Below are 18,841 nucleotides of genomic sequence, written 5' to 3'. Positions count from 1 at the left end.
CATTTCTGCAGCTGCCCTGTAAATTTGAAATTATTTCAAAATAAAAAGTTAAAAAATGCTTCGTTATGAACTTAAAAATCTAACGCAAACAAAAAGCAACCTACCTTTGATCCATGTAAATACTGGGGTTGTGCATTGGGCTGTTTATCTCTCTGAAATTCCTGAGAAAATGGCAATACTGTACGAACAAATCTAAATGAGAAAGATTAAAAAACAAAAGTTGAAAAGGTAAAGGCAGTTCTTTAAAATTCAGAACTTTTCCATACCTCCCCCCACCTATATAAATCCTTCTCTGAGTTCAGGATGTAGTTACCAAGCAGGAAAATTCTGGGGAATCGAAAATCACAGAATGAATTAGATAAAAACACTCTGAACTACAATAAAGATACCCTGTAAAATCCGAAGCTAACCGAGCAGAGCGCGCTCTTACAGCGTCCCTCCTCCGCGGAGCGCCCACTCGCCAACCCAGGAGGCTGGAAAGGGAGCTCACTGGCCCAGCAGCACCAGGAACATTTCAAGTTCCTCCGACCCCCTGACGGCTGACGACGACTGTGCGCGGACCCCGGGGCCCTCTCTGCAGGGACGCAGAACCCGCAGCAGGTGCCTGGGCTTCAGCAAGAACTTGGAACCAGCAGGGAAACCCGGGCACAGGTGAGCACTTAGGACCACACTCATCCAGGTAGGAGAGCGTGTCTGGAGGACAGATTAAAGGCCACTTAAACAGACACCTCAACTGCAAAGCAGAAATGTCAAACTCAGGTAGCACTTGCAAAGCACAACGGTTCAATTAGACTTACAAAACTTTTGCTAAGACCCAATATAGTAGAGAAAAACACGTGGATTTGCTGATTATCTAATTCCAAGAACCTGATTAACAATCTAAGAAATAAAAAGGACACACCTCCAGGCAAGGCTAGCACGCGGGGCATGAGGCACGCACCCCCGAAGGCGAGGCCCGTGGCAGAGGCTTGCGCACCCCAAGGACGCCCACCGGGGGTTCAGCAGGCCTGGCAGGCAACTGAGGGCCCCAAGATGCCAACACTGAGCCACCTACATCCCGACCCCAGGGGAAGGTGCCCCGTTTCCCTCCTTGGTGTATGAGAACGTTCCACACTGGCTGTGGCTCTTCATGCCCCAAACGGGGAGCCGGCACCCGTCACCGCAGCCCTGCCACCGCCCCAGGCAGCAGGACGCAGGCAGTGGAGGCGGGCGGCACGGCGGGGCTCGCCCCGGGGCTGTGAGGTTTCGGGGTGCCCTCAGCAGGCCGTGGCCCACGGGAGTGGGCTAACGACTGAGAGAGGAGCTGGGGGCAGGGCTCCCAAGGGGAGCGCGAGCACGACCGCTGGGAGGGTCTGACCAAGGCCACCACCCGCCAGGGACCCTGAGACGGCGACACCAGGTGGAGTCCCGCCGCCTCCCGCACTGTTGACGCGGCCCATGGCCCACCGCGGCCACGGCGGGCGCTGCGAGGACACCCACGCGGACCCCCGCCGCGCTTCAGACGCACGCAGCTCCACTAACCCACCCGGCAGGGCCCTCGTGGCCGCAGCGTGCAGGGCGCCTGGATTTGCAAAAGGAAAACACGTGGATGTCACCGCACCGCGGAAGCTCTAGGAGGCTGACACCTTCCTTACGAGGGAACCCCGGGCGTTTTAACTGCCGCCCCAACGTCGACGTACAGGTATTTCCAATTTTTCTACAAGTTTCACTAATTGTGAAACGAATGTATGTCGCAGTTAATTCACACTCTGCAACAACTTAAAAAACATCTTTTCTGAGAAACCAGGCGCCTTAAAAGCGTGCTCACTGGGCTTTGAGGGAGCGCTCCTGCTCGGTGCAGGGATGGGCTCCCGGGGAAGGTGTGGGGGCTGGCGGGTGGCCACGGGCAGAGGCCCCTCAGGGGACGGCGCAGCAGCCCCGGGCAGGCCGGCCCGGCATGGGCCACCGAGCGACACCAGGGCCAGGCCCACTTGCCGCCCAGGGCCCTGCGCGCCCTCGCTTCTTTCCCTGCTCGCCGAGCCCGCGAGGCAGGGCCTCAACCTGTACCTATTCAGCCTCCGCGTGAGCACGTGCCACGGGTGGGAGGCTAAGGCCGCAGCAGCGCAAAAGCAAACAAAACCAAAACCGTCATTTCTGGGAACGTGGTCACGAAACACCCACACCCGAGTCCACCGCTGGGCAGGGTTCGGCCAGGCAGGCCCCGCTCGGAGCCACCATCCCGTGGGCGTGGGTGCCCTTGGGTGCCAGCGGGGGTCTCACCCCCCTCACCCGGCATGGGCTCACTCCAGCCGCGGGGGCCACAGCGGGGAGCTCTGGGCGCCGTCGGGGACGCGGCCTTCACCAGAGGCCAGGACTGCTGCCCGTGCGCCGCCTCCACCACGCGGTCGGCACCTTCACGCGTCACCACCTGACATCCCCGCGTGGAAACACGAGACCCCCAGGGGCGCCACCCCACGGAACGCCAGGCACGCACCGGGCGAGGACCCCCGCCCCGGGAGGCAGCCCGCCCCCGCGGCCCGGGCCCTGCTCCACACACACAGCCGGGCGCGAGACGAGAGGCCCGAGACCCCGGGCGGGCGGCCGAGAGGGGCTGGCGCGGGGGGGCCGGGCGCGCGTCCTCACCGGTTGGTGGAGCCGTTGTAGCAGTAGTTGGGCAGAAAGTCGTAGTTGAGCTCCCAGAAGACGTGCAGCGTGATCCTGCCGTAGGGCGCCGACACGTTGTGGTTGGCCTCGCGGAACATGGCGTCGAAGCTGTCCAGCGTCAGGTACCTGCCCAGCAGGCTGTGCGTCATGCGGTTTATCTCCAAGAGCCCGTCCAGCTCCTGCGGGCGCAGAGGCAAGGCTGAGCGGCGGGCCGGGGGGGCGGGGGGCACCCGGGGCCCCGCGCAGGGCCCTGCCCCGCTCACAGGGAGAGCGCGCCGGTCAGCCGCGGCGACCCAGGACTGCGCCGGGGCGGCCGACCAGTCCACGCCATGTCAGCCAAGGACGGGCCTTGTCAGGCACGCGCGCCCGCCCCTCCTCGCCACCGCCGCTTCCCCGCTGCGGTCACTGCCGCACTGCCCCCCTGGCGGCCCTCCACACCCCGCCGGGCAGAGCCCGCTTGGACAGGGCAACCCGCCCGGCCACCTCCTCTTCCACCCCCGCCCTGAAGCCCCCCCGGATGCTGCTGCGCCCAGCACCCTGTGCCTGCGCCCGGCCCCTCCTCTCCCTCCAGGAGGCCCCTCCACCCCACACCCCCGCAACCCCAGCGAGAGCCCCTGGGCACCCAGGAGCCTCAGCTTATCCTGCGATGCTGACCCCTGGCTGTCTCCCCGTAAAGCCGGCTGTGGAAGTCACACCCACCCCCTCTTTGCTATTGCAACAAATGGAAACAGGATTTGCTTGCAGTCCTCACTGTTGCTCAACTAAGCTGAAATGACAATTACTCATCCCATTAATTCCATGACTAATCCTGTGTCCAAAGTGCCACACGCTCAAGTTCTAATTTCTAATACTGCATTATTCACTTCTAGAATATCTACTTGAGTTGTTTATATAGATTCTAGTTTTCAGAAATCTTTTTTTCATCTATTTTACCCATCTCTCCCTCCATTTTCTTGGGTGTATTAATTTTTTTAAGTCCTCATTTATTAACCCAGTATCACTTATTGGTTTGTTTCTGTTGTCTTTTTCCTACTGGTGTGGATGGCACATCAAGTAATTTTTTAGTGCCGGATATTACATATGTGTGTGTAATAATCACGCACTTTTTTTTTTTTTCAAGGAGGACTAGGGATCAAACCCGGGACCTCGTGCGTGGAAAGCGGGCGCTCAACCACTGACCCACCTCCACTCCCCTAGATGTTGTGTATTAAAACTGCAAAGCCTCCCAGGGCAGCTGTTCCCCACACAGAGCGCTCCCCCACCACCACCTTTCCCCCTTCAAGGCAGAGAGAATTGGGGGCTGACCCCGTGGTCCAGCCAGGAACCAAGCCAAGGCTGGGCAGTGGCTGTGCTGAGCCGCCCTGCCTCGACTCTGCCCTCAAAAGGTTTTCCATCTCTGCTCTCCAAAACCGTACGGCTCAGCTCCACAGCCCGGTCAGACTGGGACAAGCTTCTCAAGGAAGACCAGGCTCGTGCCCGAGTCCCGCCGAGTCTCCACGTTCTCCTCACCCTCCACCCTGACGCCCACGGCTCCGTCCCCTCGGCAGGGGCCACGGCAGGGGCCACGTTCCAGGCCCACCGCGGGCTGGCGCAGCCCCGTGGGGGAGCGGCTGGGAGTCCGGAGCCTCTGAGGCTCCCGCCCTGGAGCTGGTTCCTGAGTTTTTACCGGCTCCACACTTCCGTGGGGCGTTGTGCGTTCTAACGTTTTGATTGCTAAATGCTGTTCAGCCTTCCTGGTTATTCTCGCAGCCCTGCTGGCTTGCCGGGGGCTCCTCCACTCGACCCCAGAGCAGCGTCCTGGGAGCTTTTCCAAAGCTCTCCCCCTTCCACTACGCTGTTCCCCTCCTCTACCTTGGCTTTTGAAAAAAGATCATGCTATTTCACTTATTACTGATACATAAGTTACTTAATTTCATCTGCTAGTTCATTACTATTTAAAATAGAAGCATGTTATTTTATTAGTAACATGAAGTAGAGTGCCATGTGTTGCCATAATTTAAGGCATAAATCTATTCAAGATCAGAACTGTTTGTTCCCTGAAATCAATTTAGAATTGCTAATACTAGGAGAAGATGCCAAGACGACACCCAGGATATGCCAATCTCATTTAATGCCTATCTTACAAGAACCGAAACTATCACTGCCCTCAATCTACCATACAAAAGTAAATGAGTTCCAGTCCTTATGACGATCGACCACAAAATCAGCGGAGCCTGATAAAGGGCAGCACACTTACAACTATTGACGTCAGGTCTTCACTTTCAAATCTTCCAATCGCCAGTTCCAAGGACTTATACATCGCAGCTGAGACGCGCTGGGTGATCAGACGGTTGAGGTCTATGGACCTGCCCAGGAGCTGCAGGGAGGGGGGCGGATGTCAGGAAAGGGGTAAGAATGACCAAACAAAGCACACACACACACAAATAAGCAAGAATCCTCCCAGAAACCTTTTCCTAAGACAAATGTTTGCTAGTCGATGGTGTCGTAGATTGAAGAGTATCCCCCAAAAGCTACGTCCAAGTCCTGACCCCTTTCCCTGGGGATGTCACCTAACTCGGACACTGGGTCTTGGCAGATGGAATTAAGGTAAGGGTCTCGAGATGAGACCGCTCTAGATTTAGGGTGGGCCCCACAGCGGACAGCTGGACCCACAGCAAGAAGGCCGAGTGCAGGTGGACGCAGGGGTCAGAGTGGAGCTCCCCCAGCCGAGGAGGCAGGAGCTCCATAGGGCAGGGGGCAGGGGGGGCTCTCCCCGAGCCCCGGCATGCGGCGTCCTGCCCACATCTTGATTTCGGACTCCTGGTCTCCAGAACCGGGAGAGAATAAATTTCCGTTGTTCTAAGCCATCGAGTTTGTGGCCATTGGTCTCGATAGGCCAAGGATACTAACACAGAGGAATAAAGTAGGAATGTTAAAATGTAGATGCAATTTTCTGTAGAGGTGTCATGACCAAATGCTCTTTCTTGGAGCTGTGATTCTGCAAGCCACAAACTCACAGGACTTCTGCAGCAACTTTACACTGAAATCATGCACAGAAGCCCTAAGACGCCCGAGCGGCTACAGAAGCTGGGGCTGTCGGCCGCCACACCCCGTAAAAGGTGCCCAGGAGTCGCCCCCCACCTCCGAGAGCGCCCCTCCAGAGTTACCACGACTGTGGTGGCTCAGAGCGGTCTGCACCCCAGGAAATCATGTTCTCCCCCTCATCCACTCCTGTGGCCGTGAACCCACTGTGATGATGAGGCTATGTCAGTTAACGCACGGCCACCTCCATCACGACACATCTTAAGCCTACACTGAAATTCTTTTCTTAAAGATTTATTTATTCCCCACCCCCCTCCCCTCCTCCCACCCTGCTGTTTTTGCTGTCTGTGTTGTCTTCTCTTCTCATCTTTCTCCTCTAGGATTCACTGGGATTTGATCCTGGGGACTTCTGATGTGGAGAGAGGCTCCCTGTCACTTGTGCCACCTCAGTGCCTGGTCCCTGCTGCTCTTCACCTTGACTCTGCCCTTCGTCTCTCTTTTGTTGCATCACCGTCTGGCTGCGTGACTCACCTGCACGGACACTGGCTTGCCACGTAGGCACGCTGTCTCTTCTTTTTCACCAGGAGGCCCCAGAGATTGAACCCGGGTCCTCCCATACGGTAGGTGGAAGCCCTACCACTTGAGCCACATCCGCTTCCCTATCCTGGAATTCTTTATATTCAGACAGGGAGAGAAAGCCCCAGGAAGCCAGCGGCGGAAACTACAGGAACCTGGACGTGGAAGGAGAGGCCAGGACGGGCCACCCTGGGCCTTGCTGGGTGACAGGAGCCCAGGACACGGCCGGCAGCCAGCCCGGAGCACCAGGCTTCAGGGAGACGGCATCGCCTGCGAGGCACCTGGCCCTGGGCTGCTTCCTCGCCTCAAAACCCGAGCTAGTGAGCTCCCTCTGCTGAAGCCGACCCCTTGCGTGGTATTTGCTCGAGCAGCCCAGGAAAGTAAAACAGTGACAGGACTCCAGGGTCCTAAGAACACACCTCCACTGCAACACCGTGTCAGCAACAAAATACGAGCGGAGGGGGCCCTGGTGAAAAAGTGTCTCCAAATGTGAATGGTGACTGTCCTTATTTAGAATCGCATGGGAAATTTCCCCTACATTTTTCTGTATTTTCCTCATTTTTTATAATGCATGTCTTTTTTTTTTAAACAACAAAAAATTAAGCACTTTATAACTCTAACTGCTTAGCACTGACCAAGAGAAAGCTCGTCCGTGACACTGTCTTAGCTGCCAAGCATTCCTCACCGTCCTTTTCTGAATGGCGTTTGCCTTTTGGGTTCCTCTGGGGTCAGTCAGGAGCTCAGGTGAGGTCAGGTACAGAGGGATAGTGGCAAACACCTCTTTCTTTGAGGTTATTCAGTAGAAACTGTCTTTACAAGTTTACCACTTTACATGCATATTCATCAGTCATGTAACGTTCTTACGTCTGTGAAAACCTACTTAACCATAAAAAGCCCCCATCTTCCACAGGACTTTTTCAGAGCGCACGAGGCGCCCACTCACCTGCACGTGCCTCTGTTTGAGCAGCGTCTCGTAGCGGTTGGATGGTGGGAGGTGGATGGTCGCGCCCTGGTTCTTGCATTCTGACCGTAACCGCTTATCAAGGAGCAAGCTGGGAGAGGAAACGTTTTCACACGCCGTAAACTTTCACAGCCTCCTCATCCGATCAGATGATCCCAGGTTCTGTATCAACGTCACCCACCAACTCACCTTCCTGCCATAACCTTGTAATATGCAAATATCTGGTCTGCTAACTTGTAAACAAACTGGTCGAAACAGAGGTTCACCTGGACAGAAAGAAAAGCACACGTCACATCCGGAGCCCCAGGTCAAGGCCAAACCGCAAAACTTAAACCCTAACCCTCAACAGCACGGATGGACTCTGGCACGGGCAGCCAGGACGGCGGCCGCTAATGCTGCGCGTCAGAACCGCCTTCCTAGCCCTGTAGCACAGAGGAGGACAGAGGCCCCTTGCCGCCCTGCGCTGCCCGCACGCCTCTGGGGCCCGGCTCCCGCTGCCGGCCACTTTGCGCGAGCTCTGGCCACAGGCTTCTCCTGGACGGGGGCTGGCCATGCAGCCATGCTGGCCACTCGGGGGACACCAGACTAGCCCCTGAGACCACAGCCCGAGGCTCGGCCTTGCTGCCCGGTGGCTCGGGGCTGAGGCTGTGGCAGCCCCGGTGGGCCGAGGGGTCAGGGCTTCACAGGCCACCTGCCCGCCTGGCCCGGGGAATCCAGGACATGGTCCCTGCAGAACCGATGTCCGGTGGCCCTCGTGAGAGGCAGGAGAGAAGTCCAGAAGGACGAGGTCCACAGGGTGGAGCAGCCGTTGGCCGCGGGCACATCCTCTCACTCTCTTCAGCTACAGCTAGGTAGGGGGATTCATCTCCTTAGCCTAACAATCCCATTTGGAGGAATTTGTCCTTGAGAAATAAATGCAAATAAAAAAATCACGGGTGAGGAAATCCACTAAAGCATTATTTATAATAACCAAACACCCAAGCACTAAAACTGAAAAAATAAAAGAGATTGCTTCAAACATGTTCCATTCAAGATAATGCACCTGCTGCGTGTCGTGTTTATGAGAAAAAGCAGGTGAGGATGTAAGAGAAAACGCTCACGACGTGATCAGGGGAACAAAGCACACAAGGAAATGGCCTGTATCGTAGGATCCATACTTTTTACATGTAGCTGCACAGAGAAAACCACGGAAGGGTTCGTGCCAAAATGTTCATTTCAAGGTTTATGAAGCTCCCTGTGTTAAAATAAGCCTAGTCCCTTTACACGCACAGAGAGGAACGAGTCAGCCCTGGGGAAGGTGCGGGGGCCTCACCTCTGCCTCAATCTCGTCGTAGAGGAACTGCTTGTTGAACCGGGTGAGGGCGTAGTGTGCGCTGTCGTTGTACAGGTCCAGCGAGTAGAGCACGTACCTGCAGGGGGGGCGCCGTCACCGCCACGGTACACACACGTGGACCGAGGCGCCATCACCGCCACGGCACACACACGTGGACCGAGGCGCCGTCACGGGCACGGCACACACGTGTGGACCGAGGCGCCGTCACCGCCACGGCACACACACGTGGACTGAGGCGCCGTCACGGGCATGGCACACACACGTGGACCGAGGCGCCGTCACCGCCACGGCACACACACGTGGACCGAGGCGCCGTCACCGCCACGGCACACACTCGTGGACCGAGGCGCCGTCACCGCCACGGCACACACTCGTGGACCGAGGCACCGTCACCGCCACGGCACACACATGGGGACCGAGGTGGAGTGAGGTCTCCTCTCCAGCCCTTAAGAGACATCACTTTCATTTTCTCCCTCTGGCAAGAGAAGGAAAGACTTCTTATTCCAACACCAAACTGTGTGTGTGCCGACTTGCACGAGAGGTGCACGCCTGGGAGCCCGGGCAGCAATGCCCTGAGAGCAAGCTGGGGCCAGTCCACCGGGCGGGAGGGCATCTAGTGGGGGCCGATCCACTAGAGGCTGAACCACCAAGGACACTGATCCACCAGGGACAATGATCCACTAGAGGCTGAACCACCAAGGACACTGATCCACCAGGGACCAATCCACTGAGGACACTGATCCACTAGAGGCCGATCCACCAGGGACACTGATCCACCAGGGACTGATCCACCAGGGACTGATCCACCGAGGACATTGATCCACTAGAGGCTGAACCACCAAGGATACTGATCCACTAGAGGCCGAACTACCAAGAACACTGATCTACCAGGGACACTGATCCACTAGAGGCTGAACCACCAAGGACACTGATCCACCAGGGACAATGATCCACTAGAGGCTGAACCACCAAGGACACTGATCCACCAGGGACCAATCCACTGAGGACACTGATCCACTAGAGGCCGATCCACCAGGGACACTGATCCACCAGGGACTGATCCACCAGGGACTGATCCACCGAGGACATTGATCCACTAGAGGCTGAACCACCAAGGATACTGATCCACTAGAGGCCGAACTACCAAGAACACTGATCTACCAGGGACACTGATCCACTAGAGGCCAATCCACCAAGACACTGATCCACCAGGGACCCTGATCCACAGGGGAGATAATCCACTGAGGACCAATCCACTAGAGGCTGATCCACCAAGGCCACTGACCCACCAATGGGACTGATCCCCTGGGGGTGATCTACCGGGGGCCAACCCACCAAGGACATGGATCCACTAGGGACCGATGCCCTGGGGACGCGCATTTGCTTCAGGCTGCACCCCCACACTTGCTGGGTCCACAAAGCTCCTTCCTCCAGCGTCTTCCCCAACGCCCTCCCGGGTGTCAGGGCCCTTCAGCGCAGGTGTGACGCCTCTTTATAAGAGGTAGTAGCTATTAAGTTAAAGAGTGAAAAGCCCAATAGGAAAAGAAAATCGCGCTAAGGTCCCGGGTCCCACGCAGACCTCGCGAGTGCTCCCGCGCTGAGCCACAGACCAAAGCCCCCGCCCCTCCGGCACAGGCTGCTCCACGGAGGCTCGCGCAGCGGCGCCACGGCCTCCCCGCCGGGTCCCGCACGCGCAGACCACCCTGCTCCGAAGGCGCATCTCTGCGCCACGAGGCTGCGGCGGCCAGGGAAGGTGGGGCGCCCGGCGCCGTGCTGACAGCGAGCCGGGAGCGCGGGGACGCCCAGGCCGCCGCCCTCCGCGCGGCTCGGAGGCGCTCGGCGAAGCCCCTGGCCCCAGCCTGCTCTCCACGAGGCACCCTGGGCGCGACTCCCGGGCCACGGGCCTCATCTTCTCAAAGACTCCGGGCCCCTTTCCCCACCTCCCACCCCAGCCCTGAACCCGATCCATGAAACCTGATTAATTCCACGCCTGCCCCATTTCCTGACGGTCAGGGGCCTTGGCACAGGGGGGCCCAGGCATGCCCCCCAGACCCACCCCTGGTCCCAGGGGAGTCCCCAGGGCCTAGCACGTACACAGCAGGCACTTAACAGACTCCACTGCCCAAGTTCCCGCGTTCCGTATGAAGCCGAGGAACGTGTTAGGGTAGGGGTCTTTGAAGACGTCCCACGAGATGCTGAGAACGGCCGCCTCCCCCCCCCCCAACGCCAGCCCCAGCCTCGGGCGCCGGCACCGCGGGGCGGCGCACGCACTTACTCCATCATGGAGGCCTCCTTGGTCTCCAGGATGTGGTCCGTCAGGATCCAGGGCATGGACATCTCGATGGGGAACTGGATCCGCCGGCCCATCGTCAGCTCCAGGAAGAACTCTCGGAACCACAGCTGCGAGAGGTCGCAGCACTGCTGCAGCGTCTCTTCCGGGAGTCAAACGGGGCGGCGTCAGCGTGTCGCGGGCGGAGGGGACGCCCGGGCCCGCTTCCCAGGCCCCACGCCGCGCGGGCGCGGAGCGCGTGCAGGGGAGCCCCGCCCCCGCGCCCTCGCCCGCCAGCAGGCACCCCCGCGGGCCCCCGGGGGGGCAGGGTCACTTTGAAAACGAGGACTGAAACGGGATTACTTAGGAGAAAAACCACGCCCTCGGTGTGCACCGTCAGTGGAGTCTAGCAAATGCAAAACGACCAGACTCAAAACTATGTCTCGATCCCTTCCCAGGCTTAAAAAGAGATGTTTTGCATTTTCCACGGGGAGTCACAACGAAGTGAAAACGGTGAGGAAAGAGCAACCACAGCAAACGCATTCAAGCTCTAAGAGCCACGGCACCATGTTAGCGTCTTAAGTGAGAAGCGTCACAGCCAAATGGCGGCTCCTGCATGGAGCCAGGCGTGCTGGCACAAGGAACAGTGGGGAACAGCCCACCCAGCCGAGGGCAGTGCAAGCTGTGACAGGCAACCCGCCGAGGCAGGCCACGCCGCCTGCCGGGCTGTTTCTGTGCCCTATCGCCATCCGGTTCTAGACCCGGGTGACGGGCCACATCCATCGTGGCAGTGGCCCCGCTCGGGTTGGTCGTGTGGGGGAGCCTGTCACGGCCACGGCCCTCTAAAGGTCACGCCACCCACGGCGCATCCACGGCCACACACGCCACTCAGCCCGGGCGCCTCTGACTGCCACGTGCACGCTCAAAAAGGAAAGGCGGGGGTGGTGGTGGGTCGGGGGACGCGGCCACATGGGCAGTGGCACGTGCCCGGAGCAGGGAAGGGCCTGGCAGCTGGCTCTGGGTGGAGTTAGCGCTGTTAGAGCATGCTGGGCGGACCGCCGCCACCGCGGCGCTTACCACTGAAATTTATCAAGTGGGTGTAGAAGAAGGACTCGCGGTGGAATTTTTCTATGTCCAATATGGTGGGCCCCTCAAGGCTACTTCTCAGGGTTTTCTTGGAACCACTTTTGTCCGCAATGAGGGACTCTAGCATGGTTCTCACCATGTAAAGCTGCGTTATCCGAGGAAACATTCGTGGGGGAGAAAATACACATGGTACATTAGTCACGCCTGGCGCAGGATGCCACGCCGGAGCAGTTGCTCCGTTATGACCCGGTAGCCCGGACGAGCCCCCGGTGGGGGCAGGCGGCCCCCCGGGGCCGAGGGCGGCCGGGCCCCCAGCCGATCGGCCCGGCGGCTGCTGCTGCTGCTGCTGCTGGGGGACAGAGGCACGGGGAGCGGGATGGGGCGTCAGCGTCAACAAGAACAAGGAAAGTCGTGTCTTACCCCCAAAGGCTAACAGAGGCGGGTAGGCGTAGGACTGCCTCAGAAACGCGTTTACCACATGCAAGAGCCTCTCGGCGCCCAGGGCCTTGAGCTGCCGCAGCAGCTCCGCAGAGCCCAGCGACTCTGCCATGGTACGCACCATGTACAGCTAGACACCGACAGACAGGGAGAGGCGAGACGGTCGTTAGTCACGGGGCGCGGACACGGGGGAATGGGGGGCGTACGGGGGCAGGGCCCAGGCGGCCACAGAGGCGTCTACGCAACGAGGGGGAGACACGGACAACAGCTCCCCCGAGACGGGAGGAAAGGAGCAGCGTCTGAGGTCGGGGCACGGAGGAAAGCGACAAGCTGCCCGGGTTAAAGGTTTGCGCAGACCAGAGGAGAGATGCGCAGCGGTGGTTCAAGACCAAGGACGCAGGAAAGCAACGCTTCTCTTCCGATGCTCTCGGCGTGCTTACGTTTAGGGATGCACGTTTGCAGACACCGTAAGCGTACATTCAGGCGTCAACCGAGCAGCGCGGTCTAAGTGGATGCCCACAGACACGTCTCCCCACGTTTTTAGGAGGGGAGTGGACATGGGGCCCAGTAAACTCCTGAACCCAATTAAATGGCTCAAACGCCCATCGAGTCAGACCCCCGTGGGCAGGGGACCAAGGGCCGGTGCTGGGCCTGCGAGTTCCAGCGCGTGCTTGTTTGGTGGAGACAGAACTTGCTGAGAGAGGGGACGCTAGCTTGGGTGGGCCCAGCAGCAGCCCCCCGCCCGGCCTCCCCCACGGCCCTCATGCCCTCAGGGAGACGGGCCAGGGGTGGGGTCAGACCTGCGTGCTGGAGGGTCCCACGGCGCGCCGGGGCACCTTGATGTCGAAGCCGCTCTTGGGGTCCTTCTCACCGCGCAGGGCGGGGTCGTTGAACGGCTCATGCCCAGCCTCCCAGTCGCACACGGTCTTCCGGATGGCCTGCAGGATGCTGGACACGGCCGGCCGGGTCACGTCCCAGGGCGGGGGCCACGAGGGCCCGTCCCTGCTCGGGGCGCCCCGTTCCTGAACGTGGGCTCCCGCGGGGGTGTGGTAACAGGCGGAGCCAGCGCAGAAGTTTAGGAGTTCACTGCTTTCTCGGGAACATCGGGGCTCCCAGAGGATTTCACCCAGCTGAAATGGGCACAAAATGGCCCAGAAGGAGGTTTTAAAAAATCTCCTGAACATCCCACGGCTGGGCCGGGCCCATTGGTTGCGCGGTCGCCCCCATTCTCCACCGTGAACGTGCCGTCGCCAGCACGGGAGCCGAGACACACGTGGGTGCTGGTGTGGAAGGGAAGGTCTCCTCCTCCACCAGGGCTGCGCAGCACGGTGTTCCCTGGTCTCCCACAGGGCGAAAAATTCCACAGAAATTTAAGTGACTGCGGACACCAGCCGTTTCACGGGCGCTGTGGCTGCAAGTGACCATGCACACTGTTCCTTGGTAAGGGAGCACCTGGTACACAGAGTGTGCAGCCAACCTGACAGCCGTCCCTCTGCGGCAGGCAGAGCCCTTCGACACGTGTGTCCAAACCACGTCCAAGACGCACACCTGGCCTTCCATTCAAAACACAAAAGCCTCGGGAGTGGAGGCAGCTCAGGGGTTGAGCACCTGCCTCCAACACGAGAGGTCCCGGGTTCAGTACCCGATGCCTCCTAAAAACAAAAAAAAAACAAACAACAAGCAAACGGGTGAAAACACCAACTCAGGGAAGCCGATGTGGCTCAGTGGTTCAGTGCCGGTTTTGCACTTACAAGGTCCCGGGTTCAATTCCCAGCCCCGGTACCTCAAAAAAATAAAAAAACAAACCTCAATTAAGCCCTCAAGGTGAAAGGTGCAAGAAAGGAAACCGGTGTGCATCACCGTAAAATACTTTTAGTAACGCTAAAATCACACTGTGCCAGGAGACAAAAATAAACCACAGCAGGAAGAAATTGGAATTAAGACGTTTGTATGCCTGTATGCCGGATTTTAAATAGATATCTTTGAAGGACAAGGCTATCTGAAAAACTAGACTAGAAGGAAAAACGAGCTCAAGAGTGCTGCTGGGGGAAGTGGACTTGGCGCAGTGGTTAGGGCGTCTGCCTACCACATGGGACGTCCGCAGTTCAAACCCTGGGCCTCCTTGACCCGTGTGGAGCTGGCCCACATGCAAGGCTGATGCGCGCAAGGAGTGCCGCGCCACGCAGGGGTGTCCCCTGTGTAGGGGAGCCCCACGCGCAAGGAGTGCGCCCCGTAAGGAGAGCCGCCCAGCGCGAAAGAAAGTGCAGCCTGCCCAGGAATGGTGCCTCACACACGGAGAGCTGACACAGCAAGATGACGCAACAAAAAGAAACACAGATTCCTGTGCCGCTGACAACAACAGAAGCGAACAAAAGAACACGCAGTGAATGGACACAGAGAACAGACAACTGGGGCAGGGGAGGGCGGAAGAGGAGAGAAATAAATAAATAAATTAATTAATTAATTAATTAAAAAAAAAAAAGAATGCTGCTGGATTTCTGCAGTATCTGTGTGGTTTTCAACCAATCCGGAAGGCAGCCCAGGGGGCGGGAAAGCAAAAGCCCTGACCATTACACATTTGGAGAGGGGGCTAGGGGGCTGGCTGGCGGGTCCCATGAGCCGGGCCAAGTAGGGACCCGCCCGGGATGGCGCTCCGTCTCCCTGGGCCCCCGCGATGCGGTGAAGGCACGTCACCCAGGAAGGCGCCCCTCTAGAGGAAGGACAACGCGTCGTGCCCGTCTTAGGAAAACGCGAGCGCACCGCCACCCTGCCCGGCGATCCCCCGAGGCCCGGGGCGGGCGCGCTGACCTCTGGACCACGTTCTTCTTCTTCTTGATGGCCTGCCGGAGAGGTTCCCGCAGCGTGACCTGCGCGAAGTCCTGCAGCGCGGCGTACACGGTGTGCCGGATGGCGTGGTTGAACACGCTCTCCATCCTGCCCACCAGCACCTGCAGGCCCTTGATCATGGCGATCACCTGCGGGGACAGCGCCGGTTCCAGCACGCAGGGAGGGGGTGGGTTGACGGACCCGGGCGTCCTCGGAGCCGCCCCCTCCCCCGGCCCTGCCCAGCGGTCACCACCCCGGCCGGAGCCCCACGGGCACGACGGCCTCCAGGCCGGGTGCGGCACAGGCTCACTGGGCACCTGCCACGGACTCAAAACGCGCCGTACCCACCGGGGCCCGCGCTGCCCCGCAAGACCAGGTGGAAGCCACAGGTTCCAGAGAGAAAAACGTCATCAACGGAAGGAGACGTGCACAAGCTGGAGCCCAGGATCCTGTCTGTTACTTAGATGGCACGGCGAATTACCAGGCACGCAAAGGCCTGCAGGAAAAGGCGTGAAGCAGCGGGGGCGCCTCCAGACCCTCATCACGGCCCTGTAATTTCCCTAATTTCACATTTCTGCCTCCTTTTAGTTTACACTGGAAATCTGATTCTGTGTTGCTTTCCTAAACAGAAAAAAAATTTCTATGAAAAAGCGAAAGGGGGACAACCAGCAAGGTGGCGGCAGAGTGAGGAGCTCCTGGAGTCAGCTCCTGCTCCAGGGCAGTGAGCAAACACCCAGTGCTCTCTGGAGCTGCTGAAGCACCTGTTTGGGGGCTCCAGGCACCAGAAGAGCACCCTGCAACATCCCTGAAGGACGGGAAGGAGGAGGCTGGTGCCCATCCTCCACTGGAGGCACGAGCTGCCTCGGGAGCTGCTCTATGGCTTGAACTGGAAGCTGCACTTCCCAGGAACAGGGGAGGACGAGATGGCTGGGTACCAGTTCAGCTACTGAGGAGTAAATTCAGCAGCCTAAAGTACAATCCTGAGAACAGCTAAAGTTTGAGCCTGTTGAAGTCAGAAGGAAGCTGGGAGCTGCCATCTGAACACTGCGCCTGGCACGAGGGGAAGTGGGGTGGACTGAGGATCCCGGTGCTGGTGGGGGCCCGCTTCTTTCCATCCAGGTCAGACTGTAGCTCCAGCCTAGGCCCCAGGGCCACCTCCAGCAGGGAGGAAGCTGCAGGGACCTGCAGGGAAGAATCTCTGGGAAATTACTGGCCAAGCCACAGAGGCTGGTGATCATCCTACTCTAGTGGCATTAGTCACCCCAGGAACTGTTCTGTGGCTGAAACTGGAAGCTCCATTTCCCAAAAACAGGGGAGGAGGAGGCTGTTGGTCACCGATTTCAGCTACTGATTGGTAGACTCGACGGGCTAAGAGATAACCCTGGCAACAGGGGGGTGTGAATCTGCCCAAGTCAGAAAGAGGTGGGTGCCTGCCATTTTTACTCTGCCCCCAGCCTGAGGGGAAGCCAGGACTAAAAATCACAGTGACAGGAGGAACCAGTTTCTTTCACCCAGATCGGCCTGCAGCTGTAGACTACTAGGCTTCAGCCCACCTCTGGCAGGGAGGAGGCTGGCAGACCCTGTACCACCCTATAAGAGATAACTTTGGCTGGCACGGACTGAATAATCGGAAGTCTACCGGGGCCACTGCGGTCATCTTGGACCCGCACTGCATAGACTGCTGCCCACACCTGCAGCTCCATCCCTGCCCCAGGCAGGGGAGAAAGGGACGTGAAGATTCATCAGTCTCTCTGATGAATCCTGCACATGGATTATTCTACACAGCTGTGACTCTGTACTACCCCTGGCAAAGGAGAAAGTTGGGAGAAGCTTCATCCGTCCCTGGGGCAATGAGGGCAGCTTGAGCCTCCACAGCTTACAGCACCAACTACATGCTTGGCTCCTACTGCAAGACCAGCAAGGGAGAAAGGGCAGGAAGACCTAAACTAAAGAGAAAAACTGCACCCAGAATACTTTAGTAAGCCAGATGCCAAGACACCAACAAAAAATTACAATCCACACCAAGAAACAAGAAGCTATGGCCCAGTTAAAGGAACAAGATAAGCCTCCAGATGACATAAAAGAGTTGAGACTTCTAATCACAGATGTTCAAACAAATCTTAATAAATTCAGTGAGGTGGCTAAAGAGAATAAGGCTATTAAGACGACACTGGATGAGCACAAAGAATTTGAAAGCATACATTGAAAAATAGGAGATCCTATGGGAATGAAAGGCACAATAAATGAAATTAAAAAACATTGGAGAAAAGCAGATATGGCTCAATGGATAGAGCAACATGGGACATCCAAGGTTCAAGCCCAGAGCCTCCTGACTCGTGTGGTGAGCTGGCCCACATGCAGTGCTGATGCACGCAAGGAATGCCCTGCCATACAGGGGTGTCCCCTGCGTAGGGGAACCCCACATGCAAGGAGTGCACCCCATAAGGAGAGCCGCCCCACACAAAAAAATTGCAGCCTGTCCAAGGAGTGGGGGCGCACACATGGAGAGCTGACGCAGCAAGATGACAGTAACAAAAAGAGACACAGATTCCCTGTGCCGCTGACAAGAATGCAAGCAAACACAGAAGAATACACAGCGAATGGACACAGAAAGCAGACAACAGGGGGAGGCAGGGAAGGGGAGAGAAATAAAAGAAATTAGTCTTAAAAAAAATACACTGGACTCATATAATAGCAGATTTGGGGAGGCAGAAGAAAGGATTGGTGAACTTGAAGAAATGGCCTCTGAGAGTGAACATATGAAAGAACAGATAAAGAATGGAAAATATTAAACAAGGTCTCAGGGAACTTAAAGACAGCAGAAGGCATGCAAACATATGTTGTCATGGGTGTCCCAGAAGAGAAGGGAAAAGGGGCAGAAGGAATATTTGAAGAAATAATGGTAGAAAAGTTCCCAACCCTATTGAAGGACATAGATATCCCCGTCCAAGAAGCACAACGTACTCTCATCCAAAAAAGTCCAAATAGACCAACTCCAAGACACATACTCATCAGATTGTCAAATGCCAAAGACAAAGAATTCTGAGAACAACAAGAGAAAGGCAATGCATAACATTTAAGGGATATCCAGTAAGATTAAGTTCTGATTTCTCACCAGAAACCATGAAGGCAAGAAGACAGTGGTCTGATATATTTAAGATACTACAGGAGAAAAAACTTTCAGCCAAGAATCTTATATCCAGCAAGACTGTCTTTCAATAATGAGGGTGAGATTAGAATATTACGAAAAACAGAAACTGGGAGAATTTCTAAGCAAGAGACCAGATTTTCAGGAACTACTAAAGTGTGTGCTAGAACGTGAAAAGACAGGAGAGAGAAGTCTGGAAGAGAGTCTAGAAATGAAGATTATATCAATAAAAGTAACTAAAAGTGTCAAAAGAGTGGTGAAAACAATATATGACAGGTAAAAAATAGTCAGGAATAGACTTAATCAATGATGTAAAGCACTTGTATTCAGAAAACTAACTCAATGTTAAAAGAAATAAAAAAAGGCCTAAATAACTGGAAGGACATTCCATGCTCATGGACTGTAAGACTAAATATCATTAAGATGTCAATTCCAGTCAAACTGATATACAGATTCAATCAATCCTGGATAAAAAGTCCACCAGCATTTTTTCAAAAAATTGAAAATACGATTATCAAACTTATTTGGAAGGGTAAGGAG

The 18,841-nt window shown here is 56.9% G+C and overlaps 1 protein-coding gene across 3 annotated transcripts in view; it reads right to left on the bottom strand.

Annotated features, from left to right (window-relative positions):
* Positions 1-18,841, bottom strand: part of CYFIP1 (cytoplasmic FMR1 interacting protein 1) — a 93,404-nt gene that overhangs the window by 18,143 nt on the left and 56,420 nt on the right. The window contains exons 14-23 of one of the 3 annotated variants that reach the window (XM_058294802.2): positions 15,136-15,302; positions 13,128-13,275; positions 11,881-12,034; positions 10,810-10,966; positions 8,514-8,610; positions 7,391-7,467; positions 7,184-7,292; positions 4,880-4,999; positions 2,623-2,822; positions 105-192 (exon numbers count right to left, since the gene is read on the bottom strand). In XM_058294802.2, the coding sequence (XP_058150785.1) occupies positions 105-192; positions 2,623-2,822; positions 4,880-4,999; positions 7,184-7,292; positions 7,391-7,467; positions 8,514-8,610; positions 10,810-10,966; positions 11,881-12,034; positions 13,128-13,275; positions 15,136-15,302 (1,317 nt within the window). Of the gene's footprint in view, positions 1-104; positions 193-2,622; positions 2,823-4,879; positions 5,000-7,183; positions 7,293-7,390; positions 7,468-8,513; positions 8,611-10,809; positions 10,967-11,880; positions 12,458-13,127; positions 13,276-15,135; positions 15,303-18,841 lie in introns of all 3 variants that reach the window. The other 2 variants (XM_058294799.2, XM_058294803.2) reach the window with 2 other exon arrangements.

Source organism: Dasypus novemcinctus, chromosome 3 (assembly GCF_030445035.2).
Source record: "Dasypus novemcinctus isolate mDasNov1 chromosome 3, mDasNov1.1.hap2, whole genome shotgun sequence".
Lineage (NCBI taxonomy): Eukaryota > Metazoa > Chordata > Mammalia > Cingulata > Dasypodidae > Dasypus > Dasypus novemcinctus.
The sequence above is the reverse complement of the archived record's forward strand: the minus strand, read 5'-3'. Positions and strand labels throughout refer to the sequence as shown.